This window comes from Mobula birostris, chromosome 1 (assembly GCF_030028105.1).
Source record: "Mobula birostris isolate sMobBir1 chromosome 1, sMobBir1.hap1, whole genome shotgun sequence".
Taxonomy (NCBI): Eukaryota; Metazoa; Chordata; class Chondrichthyes; order Myliobatiformes; family Myliobatidae; genus Mobula; species Mobula birostris.
The window spans coordinates 70148301-70166725 of NC_092370.1; the positions used below are offsets into that span (position 1 = coordinate 70148301).

The 18425-nt window shown below is 42.2% G+C and overlaps 2 protein-coding genes across 2 annotated transcripts in view; one reads left to right on the forward strand and one right to left on the reverse strand.

Annotated features, from left to right (window-relative positions):
- Positions 1-6315, reverse strand: part of pip4p2 (phosphatidylinositol-4,5-bisphosphate 4-phosphatase 2) — an 87467-nt gene extending 81152 nt beyond the window's left edge. The window contains exon 1 of the mRNA XM_072256837.1: positions 6130-6315. Within this exon, the coding sequence (XP_072112938.1) occupies positions 6130-6187 (58 nt within the window). The 5' untranslated portion in view covers positions 6188-6315. The remainder of the gene's footprint in view (positions 1-6129) is intronic.
- otud6b (OTU deubiquitinase 6B) overlaps positions 1-16884 on the forward strand; it is a 32682-nt gene extending 15798 nt beyond the window's left edge. The window contains exons 5-7 of the mRNA XM_072256816.1: positions 6880-6941; positions 14052-14158; positions 15894-16884. Of these exons, the coding sequence (XP_072112917.1) occupies positions 6880-6941; positions 14052-14158; positions 15894-15978 (254 nt within the window). The 3' untranslated portion in view covers positions 15979-16884. The remainder of the gene's footprint in view (positions 1-6879; positions 6942-14051; positions 14159-15893) is intronic.
- Positions 16885-18425: the final 1541 nt, after the last annotated feature.

Below are 18425 nucleotides of genomic sequence, written 5' to 3' on the forward strand. Positions count from 1 at the left end.
GGACCCAGCAGAACCCCGGACCTTATTTAACCTGTCTTAGTGCGGTGAACTTTAGGACCCGGTGCAGTTCTGAATCCGCAGTGTTTCTGTTCATGAAAATAATCACGATCACAATTGAAAATAAAGTGGAAGTAATGAAGTGATCGGAAAGAGGTGAAACACCATTGGTCATTGGAAAAGCGTTAGGCTAAAGTCAGTCAACGATCAGAACAATTTTAATGGAGCATGTGAAAGGCTTGCCCTGATGAAAGCTACAATTATTATTAAGCAATGCAGTGATTTAATTATTGAAATACATACGTTTCTTAAGTGTTTTATATGTATAGAAAGGTAAAATGTATATACTATATACCTAAAACAAATGTTTGACTAACTGACGCTAAATAAAACCGTATGTACCTGTTCCGACTTCAAATCTGACTTAAAGACGGACTCAGGAACGGAACTTGTTCATAACCTGGGGACTGCCTGTATTTTTAAATCATCTCTAGATTACTTATAATACCTAATACAATGTAAATGGCTATTATAATGTAAATGACCGGGTCCAACATATTATTCCCTCACCTACCAGCCTCTGGGTCCAACATATTATTCTCCGTAACTTTCGCCACCTCCAACGGGATCCCACCACTAAGCGCATCTTTCCCTCCCCCCCCCCGCACTTTCCGCAGGGATCACTTCCTACGTGACTCCCTTGTCCATTCGTCCCTCCCATTCCCCCCCCACTGATCTCCCTCCTGGCACTTATCCTTGTAAGCGAAACAAGTGCTACACATGCCCTTACTTCCTCCCTTACCACCATTCAGGGCCCCAGACACTCCTTCCAGGTGAGGCGACACTTCACCTGTGAGTCGGCTGGGGTGATATACTGCGTCCGGTGCTCCCGATGTGGCCTTCTATGTATTGGCGAGACCCGACACAGACTGGGAAACCGCTTTGCTGAACACCTACGCTCTGTCCGCCAGAGAAAGCAGGATCTCCCAGTGGCCACACATTTTAATTCCTCATCCCATTCCCATTCAGACATGTCTATCCACGGCCTCCTCTACTGTAAAGATGAAGTCACACTCAGGTTGGAGGAACAACACCTTATATTCCGTCTGGGTAGCCTCCAACCTGATGGCATGAACATTGACTTCTCTAACTTCTGCTAATGCCCCACCTCCCCCTCGTACCCCATCTGTTATTTATTTTTATACACACATTCTTTCTCTCACTTTCCTTTTTCTCCCTCTGTCCCTCTGACTATACCCCTTGCCCATCCTCTGGGTACCCCCCCCCCCGTCTTTCTCCCCGGACCTCGTGTCCCATGATCCTCTCATATCCTCTTTGCCAATCACCTGTCCAGCTCTTGGTTCCATCCTTCCCCCTCCTGTCTTCTCCTATCATTTTGGATCTCCTCCTCCCCCTCCCACTTTCAAATCTCTTACTAACTCTTCCTTCATTTAGTCTTGACGAAGGGTCTCGGCCTGAAACGTCGACTGTACATCTTCCTAGAGATGCTGCCTGGCCTGCTGCATTCACTAGCAGCTTTGATGTGTGTTGCTTGAATTTCCAGCATCTGCAGAATTCCTGTTGTTTGCGTTTTAAAATTCACTACTGTGAAGCCTCTTCCAGTGATGCCTACATCGAAGAAGTTTAGATCCTCTCTTCGACGGGAGTTCAGTGAAACCATCTCTCACTGCTCCCCATCTGTAATATCTTTGGCTCTTCAACTTTTTGACCACGTTTTGACTCAGACTCGCTATCACAGCCATATATCCTTTCTTGGAACGTGCCTCCATCGCCAACTTACTCCAGTTGGCTTTAGGATTCGTTTCTGAGCCTCTCAATTTGGACCTTCTGAGGATCCCAGGTACTCACATTTTATTGACTCTGCCTCTCGCCACTTCTCCAGTCAAGCTCGGAAGGCAACCCCCTCTGCCATGAGGAGGTATTTGGTGTCCCTATCCCAGACCCTTCCACACCTTCGGGACACTTCCTTCGCCGTCTGTAATGGTCCTACCCATTATTTCATCCTCCGTTGGATCCACGCCTGCAATCACCGTTTTTTTGACTTTGTCATGTTAGGCAAAGATTGCAAGATCCTACATCTGCGGACTCCAGAGCCTGCTGGCCCTGAACCTAGCAGGCACGAACTTCAGATTGCCTCTGCCATTGATCTCGCCGGCTCCAACACCTCAGGGCATATTCAAAACCCGGACTCCAGCAACCACCATGGACACCTTCAAAGCGATTTGCGCAACCACCAACTGCGACTCCAGCCTTGAACTCCAGGCCGGGTCTTTATGTGCTGCTACTGTGACTCCCGTCTCCCCTTCCCCCACCAATACTCTGCAGTCCCCTCTCCCCCAGATCCCATCGTCAGGTCCTGGGTACTCAGAGGCTCCATCTTCTTCTCACCCCAACCCTCCCCTCTCCACTGACACCCCCAGCCTCCCCCTTCTGATCCCAGCTCTCATCTGTGCCGGGTCTTTACCATCCCCTCCGACCTTCAGCTGTCGGAGGCAGAACGCTCTGTCCTCTGTAAGGGCCTCACCTTTGTCCCACTTCGCCCACACCTCAGCCAGTTCCGTGTTCACCATGATGCGGAACTCTTCTTCCGCCGTCTCCGAGCCTACTTCTTCGGCAAGGACTCTTCCACCCCACCGATGACCCTTCCTTCACCTGTCTTCAACCCTCCTCTTCTTCATTGACACCCCGCTCTGGTCTTCTGCCTGCTCTGGATCTCTTTATCGCTAACTGCCGACGGGACATCAACTGTCTCGACTTCACTGCACCTTGTTCCCATTCCAACCTCACTCCTTCGGGACACTTTGCTCTCCACTCCCTCTGCACTAATCCTAACCTTATTATTAAACCCGCCGATAAGGGGGGTGCTGTTGTAGTCTGGCGTACTGACCTCTACCTTGCCGAGGCACAGCGACAACTCGCGGATACCTCTTATTTACCCCTCGATCGTGACCCCACTAAGGAGCACCAAGCCATTGTCTCCCACACCATCACCGACTTTATCCGCTCAGGGGATCTCCCATCCACTGCTACCAACCTTATAGTTCCCACACCTCGCACTTCCCGTTTCTACCTCTTACCCAAGATCCACAAACCTGCCTGTCCTGGCAGACCTATTGTCTCAGCTTGCTCCTGCCCCACCGAACTGGTTTCTGCATACCTCGACACGGCTTTATCCCCCCCTTGTTCAATCCCTTCCTACCTATGTTCGTGACACTTCTCACACTCTTAAACTTTACGATGATTTTAAGTTCCCTGGCCCCCACCACTTTATTTTCACCATGGATGCCCGGTCGCTATATACTTCCATCCCCCATAGGAAGGTCTCAAAGCTCTCCGCTTCTTTTTGGATTCCAGACCTAATCAGTTCCCCTCTACCACCACTCTGCTCCGTCTAGCGGAATTAGTCCTTACTCTTAATAATTTCTCCTTTAGCTCCTCCCACTTCCTCCAAACTAAAGGTGTAGCTATGGGCACCCGTATGGGTCCTAGCTATGCCTGCCTTTTTGTTGGCTTTGTGGAACGATCTATGTTCTGTACCTATTCTGGTATCTGTCCCCCACTTTTCCTTCGCTACATCGACGACTGCATTGGTGCTGCTTCCTGCACGCATGCTGAGCTCGTTGGCTTTATTAACTTTGCCTCCAACTTTCACCCTGCCCTCAAGTTTACCTGGTCCATTTGCGACACCTCCCGCCCCTTTCTAGATCTTTCTGTCTCTATCTCTGGAGACAGCTAATCCACTGATGTCTACTATAAGCCTACTGACTCTCACAGCTATCTGGACTATTCCTCTTCTCACCCTGTCTCTTTCAAAAACGCCATCCCCTTCTCGCAATTCCTCCGTCTCCACCGCATCTGCTCTCAGGATGAGGCTTTTCATTCTAGGACGAGGGAGATGTCTTCATTTTTTAAAGAAAGGGGCTTCCCTTCCTCCACTATCAACTCTGCTCTTAAACGCATCTCCCCCATTTCACGTACATCTGCTCTCACTCCATTCTCCCGTCACCCCACTAGGAATAGGGTTCCCCTGGTCCTCACCTACCACCCCACCAGCCTCCGGGTCCAACATATTATTCTCCGTAACTTCCGCCACCTCCAATGGGATCCCACCACTAAGCACATCTTTCCCTCACCCCCTCTCTGCTTTCCGCAGGGATCGCTCCCTACGCAACTCCCTTGTCCATTCGTCCCCCCCATCCCTCCCCACTGATCTCCCTCCTGGCACTTATCCGTGTAAGCGGAACAAGTGCTACACATGCCCTTACACTTCCTCCCTTACCACCATTTGGGGCCCCAGACAGTCCTTCCAGATGAGGCGACACTTCACCTGTGAGGCAGCTGGGGTGATATACTGCGTCCGGTGCTCCTGATGTGGCCGTCTGTATATTGGCGAGACCCGACGCAGACTAGGAGACCACTTTGCTGAACACCTACGCTCTGTCCACCAGAGAAAGCAGGATCTCCCAGTGGCCACACATTTTAATTCCTCATCCCATTCCCATTCAGACATGTCTATCCACGGCCTCCTCTACTGTAAAGATGAAGCCGCACTCAGGTTGGAGGAACAACACCTTGTATTCCGTCTGGGTAGCCTCCAACCTGATGGCATGAACATTGACTTCTCTAACTTCCGCTAATGTCCCACCTCCCCGTCATACCCCATCCATTATTTATTTTTATACACACATTCTTTCTCTCACTCTCCTTTTTCTCCCTCTGTCCCTCTGACTATACCCCTTGCCCATCCTCTGGGTTCCCCCCCCTTGTCTTTCTCCCCAGACCTCGTGTCCCATGATCCTCTCATATCCCCTTTGCCAATCGCCTGTTCAGCTCTTGGCTCCATCCCTCCCACTCCTGTCTTCTCCTATCATTTTGGATCTCCCCCTCCCCCTCCCACTTTCAAATCTCTTACTAACTCTTCCTTCATTTAGTCCTGACGAAGGGTCTCGGCCTGAAACGTTGACTGTACATCTTCCTAGAGATGCTGCCTGGCCTGCTGCATTCACCAGCAACTGTGATGTGTGTTGCTTGAATTTCCAGCATCTGCAGAATTCCTGTTGTTTGGCTATTATACTGTATTATTTAGGGAATAATGACAAAAAAAAATAGTCTGTGCATGCTCAAACAACGAGTGCTAGAGAGAGAACTTCTGGGTTTTCCCAGTCCACGGTTGGTTGAATCTGTGCATGTAAAACCTGTGGATAAGAGGGCTGACTATGTAGCAAATTACAACCATATTCTTCACTTACTCTGATATGTCCAGGTTTAGTTCAGGGGGTTATTATACAGCAGGTCAAATCTCACCACAAGATAAATGGAGTGTATTTTTTGGCTCTTTCCTATGTGGCAATTGATCACATTGGGCTAAGTGTCAGGCAAAAGCAACAGAGACTGTAAGGTGTAGCTAATGGATGCTTACAATTGTGAGGAAGTAAAAGATTGGGTTTTGGATGGGAGGTTGTTAACTCCAGTGGTGAGGAAGGTAGAAATTATGGTAAAGAGAATTGTTCCATTGTGAAGGAAAATAAATGGTCATGATCAGCAGAAGAGAAGGCACGAGGCTCCCTTCTGGCTTTACAGACATGGACTCATGGAGTTATAGAAGTTGGTAGTGCATGTACAGATAGTTTGTGCAGTTAGAAAGGCAAGTAGTTCTTCAACTTTTATTCCAAAAGACTTTGCAATATCAACATGGGCATGTTTTGTAGAAGTGAATAGATCTTTGCTGAAGCCACAGCAATAGCATATGGTTTTGGTAGTATTATTTGAGGAAAGATGTAGTTGCCTTAGATGGAATTCAGCGAAGGTTTACTTTCCAGATTGATTTGTCAGTTTATCCTGGTGAGAAGACAGCAGGTGTGATGGGCCATTTTTTTTTGCTGGCATTCAGTAGAAGGGGATGTGATAAGTTTTAAAAACATATAATTACAAAGCTTTGGAGCTGTAGATTTTTACAGCATGGAAATAGACCCTTTACCCTGCTAAATTCATGCTGACCAATTTACACCAATCCCATTTATTATTCTTCCTGCAGTCCTATAAGTTACCCTCAGATTCTACTATCCATCTGCATGAAAGGGAGAATTTACAGTGGCCAGTTAAACTACTAACCTGCAAGTCTGGGATACGGTTGCAAATTGGAGCATCCGGGGGACATCTGCATGATCATATGGAGATTGTGCAAACTCTACACAAATGTAACTGAAGGTCAGGGCTGGCCTCATTCCAAGAGCTGAGAAGGCACCAAACTATTAGCTGCACCACTGCCGCCCAGATGATCTTGAGGTGCTTCTTTCCCTGCTGGATAACCTAAATTAGATTAGTTTTTGTGAAACAGTGTTTCAGAATGAAGTTGATGATTTAAGAGGTGAATATGCTGTGAGTCTCTTCGAATATTCTTTCCCAGAAAACTGCAGAATCCCAGTGATTGTGCGTATCTAATTAAGATAGAAAGTGTGAGATTTCTGGGTACAAATGGCACTTTGCAGTAATGGGTATACTGGGTGAAATTAGAACTGACAGAAATTCAGCCATGATTTCACTGTGGCGGAAGTTTGAGCTGTAGAATATGCTGGCTGCTACTTCTTCTTTCTATCTTCTTAATCTGTTCTGCCTCAATAAGTTCTTTTTTGGATGTGGTCAGTTTTGAAGATCTTGCTGTTTAAACAGACCAACATCTATGTCACCACAGTGTTGTAGAACGTAGGTTTAATCAATCTCAGGATGTTGTGTCCCCTGACTAGAAAGGATAGGTTTTCAGATAAAGAATAATAAATGTGAGGAGAATTGTGGTTTATGTCAAACTCTTGTTTTATAATTTCTTCTTGTCATTATGCTTTCAAAAAGTACCTCTACTTTCAGATGAATTTGAGAAGTACTGTCATGAAGTAGCCAGTACAGCAGCATGGGGCGGACAACTTGAGGTAAATAAATTTAACTTTTTTTAACGCCAGATATTTTTAGATCGTATTTTGACATTTAGTTAATAACAGAAGTAAACTGTCAACACAAAGGCTAGTTTATTCTTTGGAATAATGTCCTTTGCTTGTGACTCCTTCAGAGTGGTAAACCTTTTTGTAGCAATCTGACTGGTAATAAGGAATATTTTTTAAAATGGATATGGCAGATTTGATTGACATCACAATACATTTTCTTCATGCACTTTAATTCTTTGCCACCCTAGGTTTAATATCCCTTGGAAAGGTTTCTGAACGTTATCTTGCAGCAAGCTATTTAATTTGCATTTTTAATAAAAAAAAATTAGAGTGGGGGGAAAGATTCAGAACTTCTGAATGAATAGAATAAGGTCCTCTCAGAATTTTAACATTGCATTAAAGCAAAATAATTTGCTGTAATTATGGGTTTTTACCAGAATTTGGATCTGTGGAATTTCTCAGGCTTGCATAAATAGGAAATGCAGCATATTTACTGGAAAAGTGAAGGAGTTGGTGTTTACATAAATTACAAAAAAATGCAGAATGTGATTAAAAATTGAGATAGCGAGGAGATGACACTGAATTTAATTTCATGCTTCCTCTAATTTTTGTGGCAGTCTTTCAATACAGAAACAGACCGTCATCTTATCATGTTCATGCCAGACTTCAATTTTAATCCCATTTCCCAGTCATGATGTTCTATGTGCTTAGTAGTTTGTAAATATTGTGAGAGTACTTATGGTGCCCCCCCCCGAAAGTTTTCATGTTTTATTGTTCTACAACGTTGAATTACATTGGATTTAATTTACCTTTTTTGACACTGATCAACAGAAAAATACTTTGGTGTCAAAGTGAAAGCAGATCTCTACTTCTCAAAATCAATTACAAATGTAAAACACAAAATAATTGATTGCATAAGTACTCACCCCTTAAATATGACACACCAAATCATCACTATTACAGCCAATTGGTTTTAGATGTCACATAATTAGTTAAATGGAGATCACTTGTGTGCAGTCACGGTGTTTCAATTGATTGTAGTAAAAATAGACCTGTATCTGGAAGGTGCAAATGCTGGTGAGTCAGTATCCTGGCAAAAACTACATAATGAAGACAAAAGGAACACTCCAAGCAACTCTGAAAATGTTATCAAAAAGCACAAGTCAGGAGATGGATACAGAACATTTCCAAGTCATTGAATATCCCTTGGAGTACAGATAAGTCAATCAGGAAATGGAAAGAATATGGCATAGCTGTAAATCTGCCTAGAGCAGGCCATCCTCAGAAACTGAATGACCATGCATGAAGGGAACTAGTGAGGGAAGCCACCAAGAGACCGATGACAATAGGTGCAGGAGTAGGTATTTGGCCCTTTGAGCCAGCACCGCCATTCACTGTGATCATGGCTGATCATCCACAATCAGTATCCAGTTCCTGCCTTATCCCCATAATCTTTGATTCCGCTATCTTTAAGAGCTCTATCCATCTCTTTCTTGAAAGCATCCAGAGACTTGGCCTCCACTGCCTTCTGGGGCAGAGCATTCCATATATCCACCACTCTCTGGGTGAAAAAGTTTTTCCTCAACTCCGTTCTAAATGGCCTACCCCTTATTCTTAAACTGTGGCCTCTGGTTCTGGACTCACCCATCAGCGGGAACATACTTCCTGCCTCCAGCATGTCCAATCCCTTAATAATCTTATATGTTTCAATAAGATCCCCTCTCAGCCTTCTAAATTCCAGAGTATGCAAGCCCAGTCGCTCCAATCTTTCAACATATGACAGTCCCGCCATCCCGGGAATTAACCTCGTGAAACTACACTGCACTCCCTCAATAGCAAGAATGTCCTTCCTCAAATTTGGAGACCAAAACTGCGCACAGTACTCCAGGTGTGGTCTCACCAGGGCCCTGTACGGCTGCAGAAGAACCTCTTTGCTCTTATACTCAATTCCCCTTGTTATGAAGGCCAGCATGCCATTAGCTTTCTTCACTGCCTGCTGTACTTGCATGCTTGCTTTCAGTGACTGATGTACAAGAACACCTAGATCTCGTTGTACTTACCCTTTTCCTAATTTGACTCCATCTAGATAATAATCTGCCTTCCTGTTCTTACCACCAAAGTGGATAACCTCACATTTATCCTCATTAAACTGCATCTGCCCACTCACCCAGCCTGTCCAAGTCACCCTGCATTCTCATAATATCCTCCTCAGATTTCACACTGCCACCCAGCTTTGTGTCATCAGCAAATTTGCTAATGTTACTTTTAATTCCCTCATCTAAATCATTAATATATATTGTAAACAGCTGCGGTCTCAGCACTGAACCCTGCAGTACCCCACTGGTCACTGCCTGCCATTCTGCAGGGGACCCGTTAATCGCTACTCTTTGTTTTCTGTCAGCCAGCCAATTTTCAATCCATGTCAGTACTCTGCCCCCAATACCATGTGCCCCCAACACTGGAGGAGTTACAAGCTTCATTGGCTGATATGGGAGAGACTGTGCATACACAAATGTTGCCCTGGTGCTTCACCAGTTGCAGCTTTATGGGAGATTGACAAAGAGAACGCCACTGTTGGGGAAAAAATGTCACATGAAATCTTGGCTAGAGTTTTCATAAGGCACGTGGGAAACTCTGAAGTAAGCTGGAAGAAGGTTCTATGGTCTGATTAAACCACAATTGAGCTTTTTGACCATCAGACTAAACACTATGTTTAGCGTAAGCCAGACACCACACATCATCAAAAAGACATCATCCTTGCCGTGAGTACGGTGGTGGCTGCATCATGCTGTAGGGATGCTTCACGGCAGCAGGTCCTGGAAGGCTTATGAAGGTAGAAGATAAAATGGATGCAGCAAAATACAGGGAAATCCTGAAGGAAAACCTGATGCAGTCTTCAAGAGAATTGTAATTTGGGAGAAGATTTGTTTTCCAGCAAGACAATAACCCCAAGCATAAAGCCAAAGCTGCGCAGAAATGGCTTATAAACAACAAAATTAATGTCCTGGAGTGGCCAAGTCAGAGTCCAGATCTCATTCCAATTGAGAATTTGTGGCTGGACTTGAAAAGGGCTGTTCACTCACAGTACCCATGTAGTCTGACTGAGCTTGAGCAGTTTTGTAAGGAAGAATGGGAAAAAATTGCAATGTCCAGATGTGCAAAGGTGATAGAGACTTAAGGCTGTAATTGCTGCCAAAGGTGCATCTACTAAATACAGTCTTGAAGGGGGTGAGTAATTATGAACTCAATTATTTTGTTTAAGAATTGTATTAAATTTAGACCAATTTGTAGAAAGTTGTTTTCATTTTGACACAAAAGAGCTTTCTGTTGATCAGTGTCAAAAAAGCCAAATTAAATCCACCGTGATTCAATGTTGTAAAACAATCAAATATGAAAACTTCTGGGGAGGGGTGAATGCTTTTATAGGCACTGTAACTCCACTACCCTTTCATTGCAGTGCAGTCCTTCAGCCACTCACTGGAAAGAAAAAAAACCTTCCTCACAAATCTCCTTCTTCTCCCGACCCTTGCATTAAACATTCTTACTGGCTACAAACACAATATGTTATTTTTCTTACAATGCAGGAGGAGGCCATTCAGCTGTTTATGCTGACTCTGATTAATACTATTCCATAACTTATTTCCCTGCAGTCTTTTCTTTCCCATTTTGCATATTAATTTTCTCTACCACAGTTCACAATGGGGATAATTTGCGTTAGTCAGTTAATTACCAAACCCATGGGAAGTTGTGGGAAGAATGTGCAAACTCTGCACACATACAGCAGAGGTTGGGATTAAACACAGGTTGCTGGGGCTGCGAGGCAGTAGCTCTGTCTGCTGTGTTATGCTGCTTTAAGTTCCTGTGCTAATGCAAAAAAATTCTCACTATCCTATTTTTGCCTGTCATAATGTGTGCAATTCCACCTCCCCGCCCCTCCAACCTCCTGACTTTCACCAAAAAGAAAACAAATCCAGCCTATCCAGTTTCTCTTCATTAACTGAAACATTCCATGCAGTATGTTGTTCAAGTTCATTGTCAGCTGACAGCACACGTATACAACCAAACAAAACAAAGTTTCTCTGTACCACAATGCAACCACAATAGATATATCTCTCAATGAACTTAAAACAAAATATTACCATGAATGAATTATAATATAATTCAAAATGCATGTAGTGCATAGCACAGGTAAACAGCTTGCTGTCCTCTTGATAAGACCTCTGTGATGGCAGGGTATTCGTTAGTCTCACAGCCTGGGAGAAGAAGCTGTTACCTAATCTGGCTGTCCTAATCCTTATGCTACTGTACCCCACTTCCTGTTGGTAGAGGGTCAGAGAGATTGTGGGATGGCTGGTCGGGATCCTCTACAATGTTTCAGGCCCTTTATATACAACGCTCCTGCTAAATGGCGTGATAGTGGGGAAAGAGACCTCAGTGATCCTCTCGGTGGTTTTTACTATCCTCTGTAGAGTCTGAAGCCAAACAGGACACTCTGCTGCTCCTGTGGAAAGTAGTTCGAAGTATATTTATTAAGCATTATCAAACAACCATGAGATTTGTTTCCTTACAGGCAGTCACAAAACAAAGAAACCCAAGAGAACCCATTTTTTAAAAAAGTAGGCAGACACCCAATGTGCAGAAAAAAAAATTGTACAAATGAATAAAGTAAGTATATAATGTTCAGAACTGAAGTTTACGAAAGTGACTCCACAGCTCATCCAGAAGCCCGTTAAGTTGTAGGTCACGGCCTCCGTTCAGTGCAGAGACAAGTAAACCTCATGGAGCAGTGAGCTGAATATCAGCCCATCTGTCTTATTCAGCCCCAACACCCTGACCTTTTTAATCTGTTCTGGAGCTTAAATCTTTCAAACCTTGGGTGGTTCCTTGCTCTCAGACCTAGGCCCTGCCGCTTCGATACGCTCTTGGGCCTGGATCCTTCTACATGGTTTCTGCCCATACCCAACCTTTCCAATTTGGCCCGGCACTTAAATCTGTCATACTCTGGGTCATTCCTCGCTCTTGGACCTGTTTCGATATGCTCTTGGGCTTGGGCCTTTCCACCTCGATTTGGCCCATAGCCAAAAAAAGGCGGGAAGGCTTGAACACATCAATCTTCTCAGAAAGTGTAGATGATGCTGGGCCTTCTGACTAATGAGAAGATGTTGTGAGTCCAGGTTAGATCATTTGTTATGACCACACCAAGGAATTTTGTGCTTTTCACTCTCTTCAGAGCAGAATCATTAATGTGCAATGGAAAGTGGCTGACCTGTGCACCTTCCTGCAGTCCACAATCATTCTCTATCTTATCCATGTCGAGACTCAGGTGGTTCTCACACCATTCAACAAGCCTCTCTACCTCCTCTCTGTATGTCAATTCATAATTGTTGCTGATGAGGCCAACCACTGTTGTATCATCAGCAAACTTGATGTGGTTTGAGCTGCATTTGGCAGTGCAATCATAAGTCAGCAGTGTGAATGGCAGTGGCCTGAGCACACAGCCTTGAGGGGCACCTGTGCTCAACATGATGGAGCTTTAAATGTTGCTGCTGACTAGGTCTTTCCATCAAATAGTCCAGGATCCAGTTGGAGAGAGTAGTGTTGAATCCCAGTGTGGACAGTTTACCCACCAGTATCTGAGGGGATAATCATGATAAACGCCAAGTTGGTCGATGAGCAACATTCTGGTGTATGAGGCATCATTTTCTCAGTGGAACAGGACAGAATGAGGGCCAGAGTTATAGCATCACCAGTGGACCAGTTTGAGCAGTAGGCAAACTGAAAAGGGTTCAATGTAGCCAGAGGGTGGGATTTTATACGATCCATTACCAGCTGCTCAAAGCACTTTGATTGTTGAGGTCCTTACCAATAGGTGGTAATCATTTAGATCAGTTACTATGGCTCTCTTGGGCATCAGAACGATGGTGGCTGCCTCGAAGCCTGCTGGTTCAAGTAGACTGTTGCAAAGAGATATTGAAGATGTCCATTTAGATCTCTGTTGAATCCCTTGCATGCTCTCCAGTGCAATAACTTGCATTAAATGCACACAGTAATCTGAACTAATGCTTCTTTAGGTTGTAAAATAACCTCCTTGCTCTTGTATTTGATGCCCTGGACAATGAAAAACAAGTATTCCATATGCCTTGTTAACCACCTCACGTACCCATGTGGCTTCTGTCTTAGTGCTTTAGGCATATATACTTGCATCCCTGGAGAAGAACAAAATAGAATTGTACTAGTTTGCTTCTGGTTAGAGTTAGTCTTAAGATGAGTAAATCTGTACAATACTAAACTGTACCTCCAATCTCATTCTAACTAGAGAAAGTACAATAATTATTTATTATCTTATGCATTGTGATCCCGTCCAAAACTGGTTTTGTGGGTTATTTTAAATAAAATTGCGCAAATAAATTTAGTTGAAAACTTGATAGCCATTTAGCTTTATGTTTCCGTCAGTCTGTTTGCATCCAAATTTCAGTAAACCCTTTGATTTAGTTTTTCCATTAGAAGTCCCATAAAAGATGAGCTTTGACTTCTATGAATGTATTTTATTGATATGAAAGGTGTCGTATGCTGCTTGGAATATAATTTAAGTGAAAACTTTGCATATTCACCTTCGTGTAGTCTATAGTTATACCTCAAAAGTAGAAAATGGTAGAAGTTGACCATGGGTCTTATTGCTGTGATGTAATTTTTTATATTGCATTTATCATTACATCTCACTGTTCAGGTGTTTGAAACTGTTATGCCAATTTTGGAGCTCTGAACAGGAACTTTGGCACTTGTTTTTAAAACTCCATAATGACTTTATGTCATCTTCTGAATCCAATTTCAGCTTGGGTGTCTGTTTTCTTCCATGTATAAATTGAAAACCTGTTTGCTTTGTACTTTTCCTCAACCTTCCAAACTGTTTAATGCATTTGTAGTTATATTTTTCCAAAACAGATGTCAGGTTTCTTGAACATTAAATAAATTATTTGGCTCTCTTTCCTTCTGCTTAGACTGAATTTGTAACCCAATTAAGATGTGGCTGACTTGATTCAAAAATTGCAAAGATATATAATCTAACCTTTACTTGCATATTTATTTAATTTCTTACAGTTGAGGGCTTTATCACATGTTTTAAAAATGCCCATGGAGGTTATACAAGCTGACTCTGCTCCAATCACAGTAGGTGAAGAGTATGGAAAGAAACCAATAATTCTAGTGTGAGTAGAAACATTTTTTGTTGGAGACTTCTGTTATAAAAAATACTTCAATATTATAGGGCTTTATCAAGTTATAAATAGCTACTACAGACTGTCCAGGGTGAAGAACACCTAACTTAAGGACACCCTACGTTTGAACTATCTACCCTAATATTGAACTTAAAAGTCTGATGTACATGCATGTGAAAGATGTGCTTATCATATTGAGTAAATATTGTGTTTCGTATATTTTCAGACAGGACAACATCAACTTAGGGATGTCAGTAAAATTTAAACCTGCTTGTTACTAGAGACAGCTTGTAGGATCAGATATTCCCATTCAAAAATATTATCTTCTGGATGCACACGAGCTCTGGGGAGGGAAATGGCCTGTTCTCAGGTTTATCACGGATTGACTGCTACATTTGTGAGGCTGAATGACTTTACTTTCTCTAAATAATGTTGTTAAAAGGATTAGCTTATTAATGAAATCAAGATCAAGCAGATTCAAAGGTTAATTTTATTATCAAAGTATGTATGCAGAATACATCTGAGATTTGTTGTCTTCAGATTGCCATTAAGTACAGAAAAACAGTGGAAGTTTTTGACGTTTCCCCCCCCCACCACATGAAAAAGAAACAAAACTCACAAACCCTAAACCACCCACTCCCAACCTCCACCCTCACACAAAAACTAATAGATTGCCCACCTGGACACAGCAACTAAACCATCAAACATCAAACCCCTAACCCCAAGCTCCTCCCATGCAGAAAATCAGTGACAATAACATCAAACATCCAACCCCTCCTTCACCCAAACAAGGAACATATTGCCCTCCCAGCGATTGGCAACAAGAAGGAAAACTCAGAAAAACTTAAGGAGACCAATATAAACTGCAGTCCACATCAATAGTCACGTATGTCTCAGAATTTTGAAAACATCCTCCATTGGCAATGAGGAGAGCCAACAGCTCGAACTCAGTCCTTTCGTGAGGCCTTCATATGTCGAGAAGTGGCCTTCTGACCCCTGGCCTGACACAGCCTCCCGTGGAGGAAGCAATCACTGGCCCGACACAGCCTACCATGGGGAGCAACCTCCGGTCCGTCGCGGACTCCCAGGGGGAGCGATACTCAACATTGTCTAGCTGAGATGGACATAGTGATGATAATGTTAATATTACAGGAATTGTTCATTTGTGATTCCTGCATTTTTAGTTTCAAGCAAACAGCCTTTAAAAGCTCATCATAAATATTACCAAGTATATAAAATAAACTAAGTATGGCTTTTAGCATGCTTAAGAGTTCACAGACTTTTTAAAAATTGTCTTTTGGGCTCTCTGTTGATAGCTTTACAGGATCCATTGGACGATTCTGGACCTAACAGTGAGTGCATCTCCATGCAATTTAAAAAAAATCAAGCCTCATTCTTATTCTGTAGATCAATATCAGCAAAAAGTACTCTTGGGTAAGGTATATAATCACAGATGATGCAGTTCTAAATGTAAGCCCTACCATTCTGTTGACTAAGTGCAGATCAAATATTAAATAGTAGATTTAACAGTGAAAATATTTCCTAAATTGCTGGAAGTTCTATAGCTAGGGACTATCTTATAGTTTTTTGATTAGTCAATAAATTTTTTATAGCAGGTTGTTAATGTCAAAAAGTTGATTTGTACATAGATTGTTATAACATGCCCTGTTAATTCTTTTAAAGTGATTCATATCATACACTGTTAAATGTTTTTCCTTGTTTACAGATATATGAGACACGCATATGGTTTGGGAGAACATTATAACTCTGTAGAACAATTAAAAGACCCAGATACGGAAGATACAAGTTAAATGCTACCAGTATTTACATTTTCTATCAGTGTTTCATTTTCAAATGTACTTTTCCTGTGGAGCTGAAAATTGTACTTTTGCACAGTTCATATAGAAAATTTATGAATAATGCATATCCCACTTGTTTTTCTTGGGTACATCATTTAATTGTGAGAAGACCAATAAAAGCTAAATGGAGATTGCATGTGGCGATAAGGATTAAATATTTCAGTGATCCTGCTATTCAGTATGTGCTGTGCATAATAATGCTAATAAAATTAGCAGAAAATATGTTAGACTTCATGTTTTGTGCCATTGAATTTTGAAACTGTGGAAATTGCTTGTCCTTTTTTCTGAGAATGGATGGAATGTAATTCAAATTATGTCCAGTTCTGGTTGCCTCATTATAGGAAAGTAGTGGTATAATGAGGAGCGGTGGCAGGGTGGCATTTAAAGTTAAATGTGTAAAGGATAAAACAGCAGCCGGTGCTAATGATATGCACAGATTTGGTAGACTAAAGGGACTGTTACGTGCTTATATAATACTATAACTTAAAACTGATTGAAAGCTGTAATGAAAAGGAAAACCAATTGGTTTTAAATGAGTAAGCACCACAGATAGAAAGGAAATCTTAGAAAATTTTCTTGAGGGTGACACAGTAGTGTAGCAGTTAGCATAATACTATTACAGCACCGATGACCTACATTCAATTCTGTTGCTATCTGTAAGGAGTTTGTATGTTCTCCCCGTGACCTCATAGATTTTTTTCTGGGTGCTCTGGTTTTCTCCCACATTCCAAAGATGCATATTAGTAGGTTAATTGGTCACGTGGGTGTAATTGGGTGACACGGGTTTGTTGGGATATTACTGAGCTATATCTCTTAATTAAATTAAAAAATGGTGAATAAAAGACTGGAACCCTTTCATCCTGTTATTGTATCTCACTGTTATAAATCTTTGTTTTCCCAGATTCCATTTGTAGCACAGTGGCTAAGTTACTGATTAGTATTAGCAATCCATTAGCAGAATGGACTGCTGGATACAAGATATCCTGGCAGTCTTACAATTTAAATTCAAATAATTTGACCACAAATGGAATTAAAAAGCTTGTATCTCCTGTACCTAAAGAAGTAGCCACTGGGTGTACCTTTTTGATCTTTTGCCTTTGTAGCCCATCCATTTCAAGGTTTGATAGGTTGTATGTTCAGGGATGTTCATACACACCACTGTTGTAACACATGGTTATTTGAGTTACTTGTTGCCTTCCTGTCAGCTTGAACCATTCTGGTCATTCTCCTTTGACCTTTCCTATTAACAAGGTGGTTCCACCCACAACTGCCAGTCACTTTTTTTTCGTTTCCCTCACCATTCTCTGTAAACTCTAGAGATTATTGTGCATGAAAATCCCAGGAGATCAGCAGTTTCAGGTATTCAAACTAGTGTCTATCTGGCATCAACAATTATTCCACAGTCAAAATCACTTTGATTACACTTCAGGACATACACCAGTAATGTTAAAGCGGATTCTGATTTTGCCATTTCTTCCCCATTCTGAACAACAAGTGAATCTCTTGACCATGTCTGCATACTTTTATGCATTGGGTTGCTGCCACATGATTGGCTAATTAGATATTTTCATTAATGAGCAGGTGTACCTAATAAAGTGGCCACTGAATGTAAGTTTGTAACCATGACATTCCTAAAAATTTGTGGAAAAAACCTGTCTGAACCTAGTGTCCTTGGGAGAAGAAAATCCTCTGAAACTACTCAGTTGAGATGTGTCATTTAGGGATAGTAAATAAATGTCAACTTTGCAAACCATGTCTATATCCCATGAGCAAATAAAATGAAATAGTCCTTCTACAGCATATTGCATTTGACAATTATGTCCACATTTGTAGTATGATCAATATTGTTCCATAAAGATATGGATAGGAATAGTTGGGTAGGTGACAAAAGTGGTTAAAAAGCTAGATTCTTGTAAAGCTTTTATAGACTGAGAAAGAGTTGCTAAGTTGCAGAAATGTAATATAGAGATCTGTGAAGGGTTGGATGATGGAAGGACTTGGATAACATTGCAGGACTGAGAAGGAATGGGTTGTTTTGGAAGTGGGTAATGTGTTTTGTAGTGAAATTCAAACTTAGAAATAAAGGCAACTGGAAACAAAGAGAAAGGAATTGTTATTTGTATGTAAGTAATTATATTTATCACAGAACACAGTATTTCACAAGAGATTCTGTGGATGCTGGAAATCTTGAGCGCGACAAAACGCTGGAGAATTATTTATTCTCTTTTGTGGATGCTGCCTGACCTACGGAGTTCCTCCAGCATTGTGTGCGTGTGGAATAATATCACATCAGGAGAAACTCAGAATGCTAGTGCTTGTCAGTGATACGATTCTACATATAAAGGGTTGATGGAAGTTTAAGAGGATGACTTCAGTTTTTGATTTGAATAAATCATCAT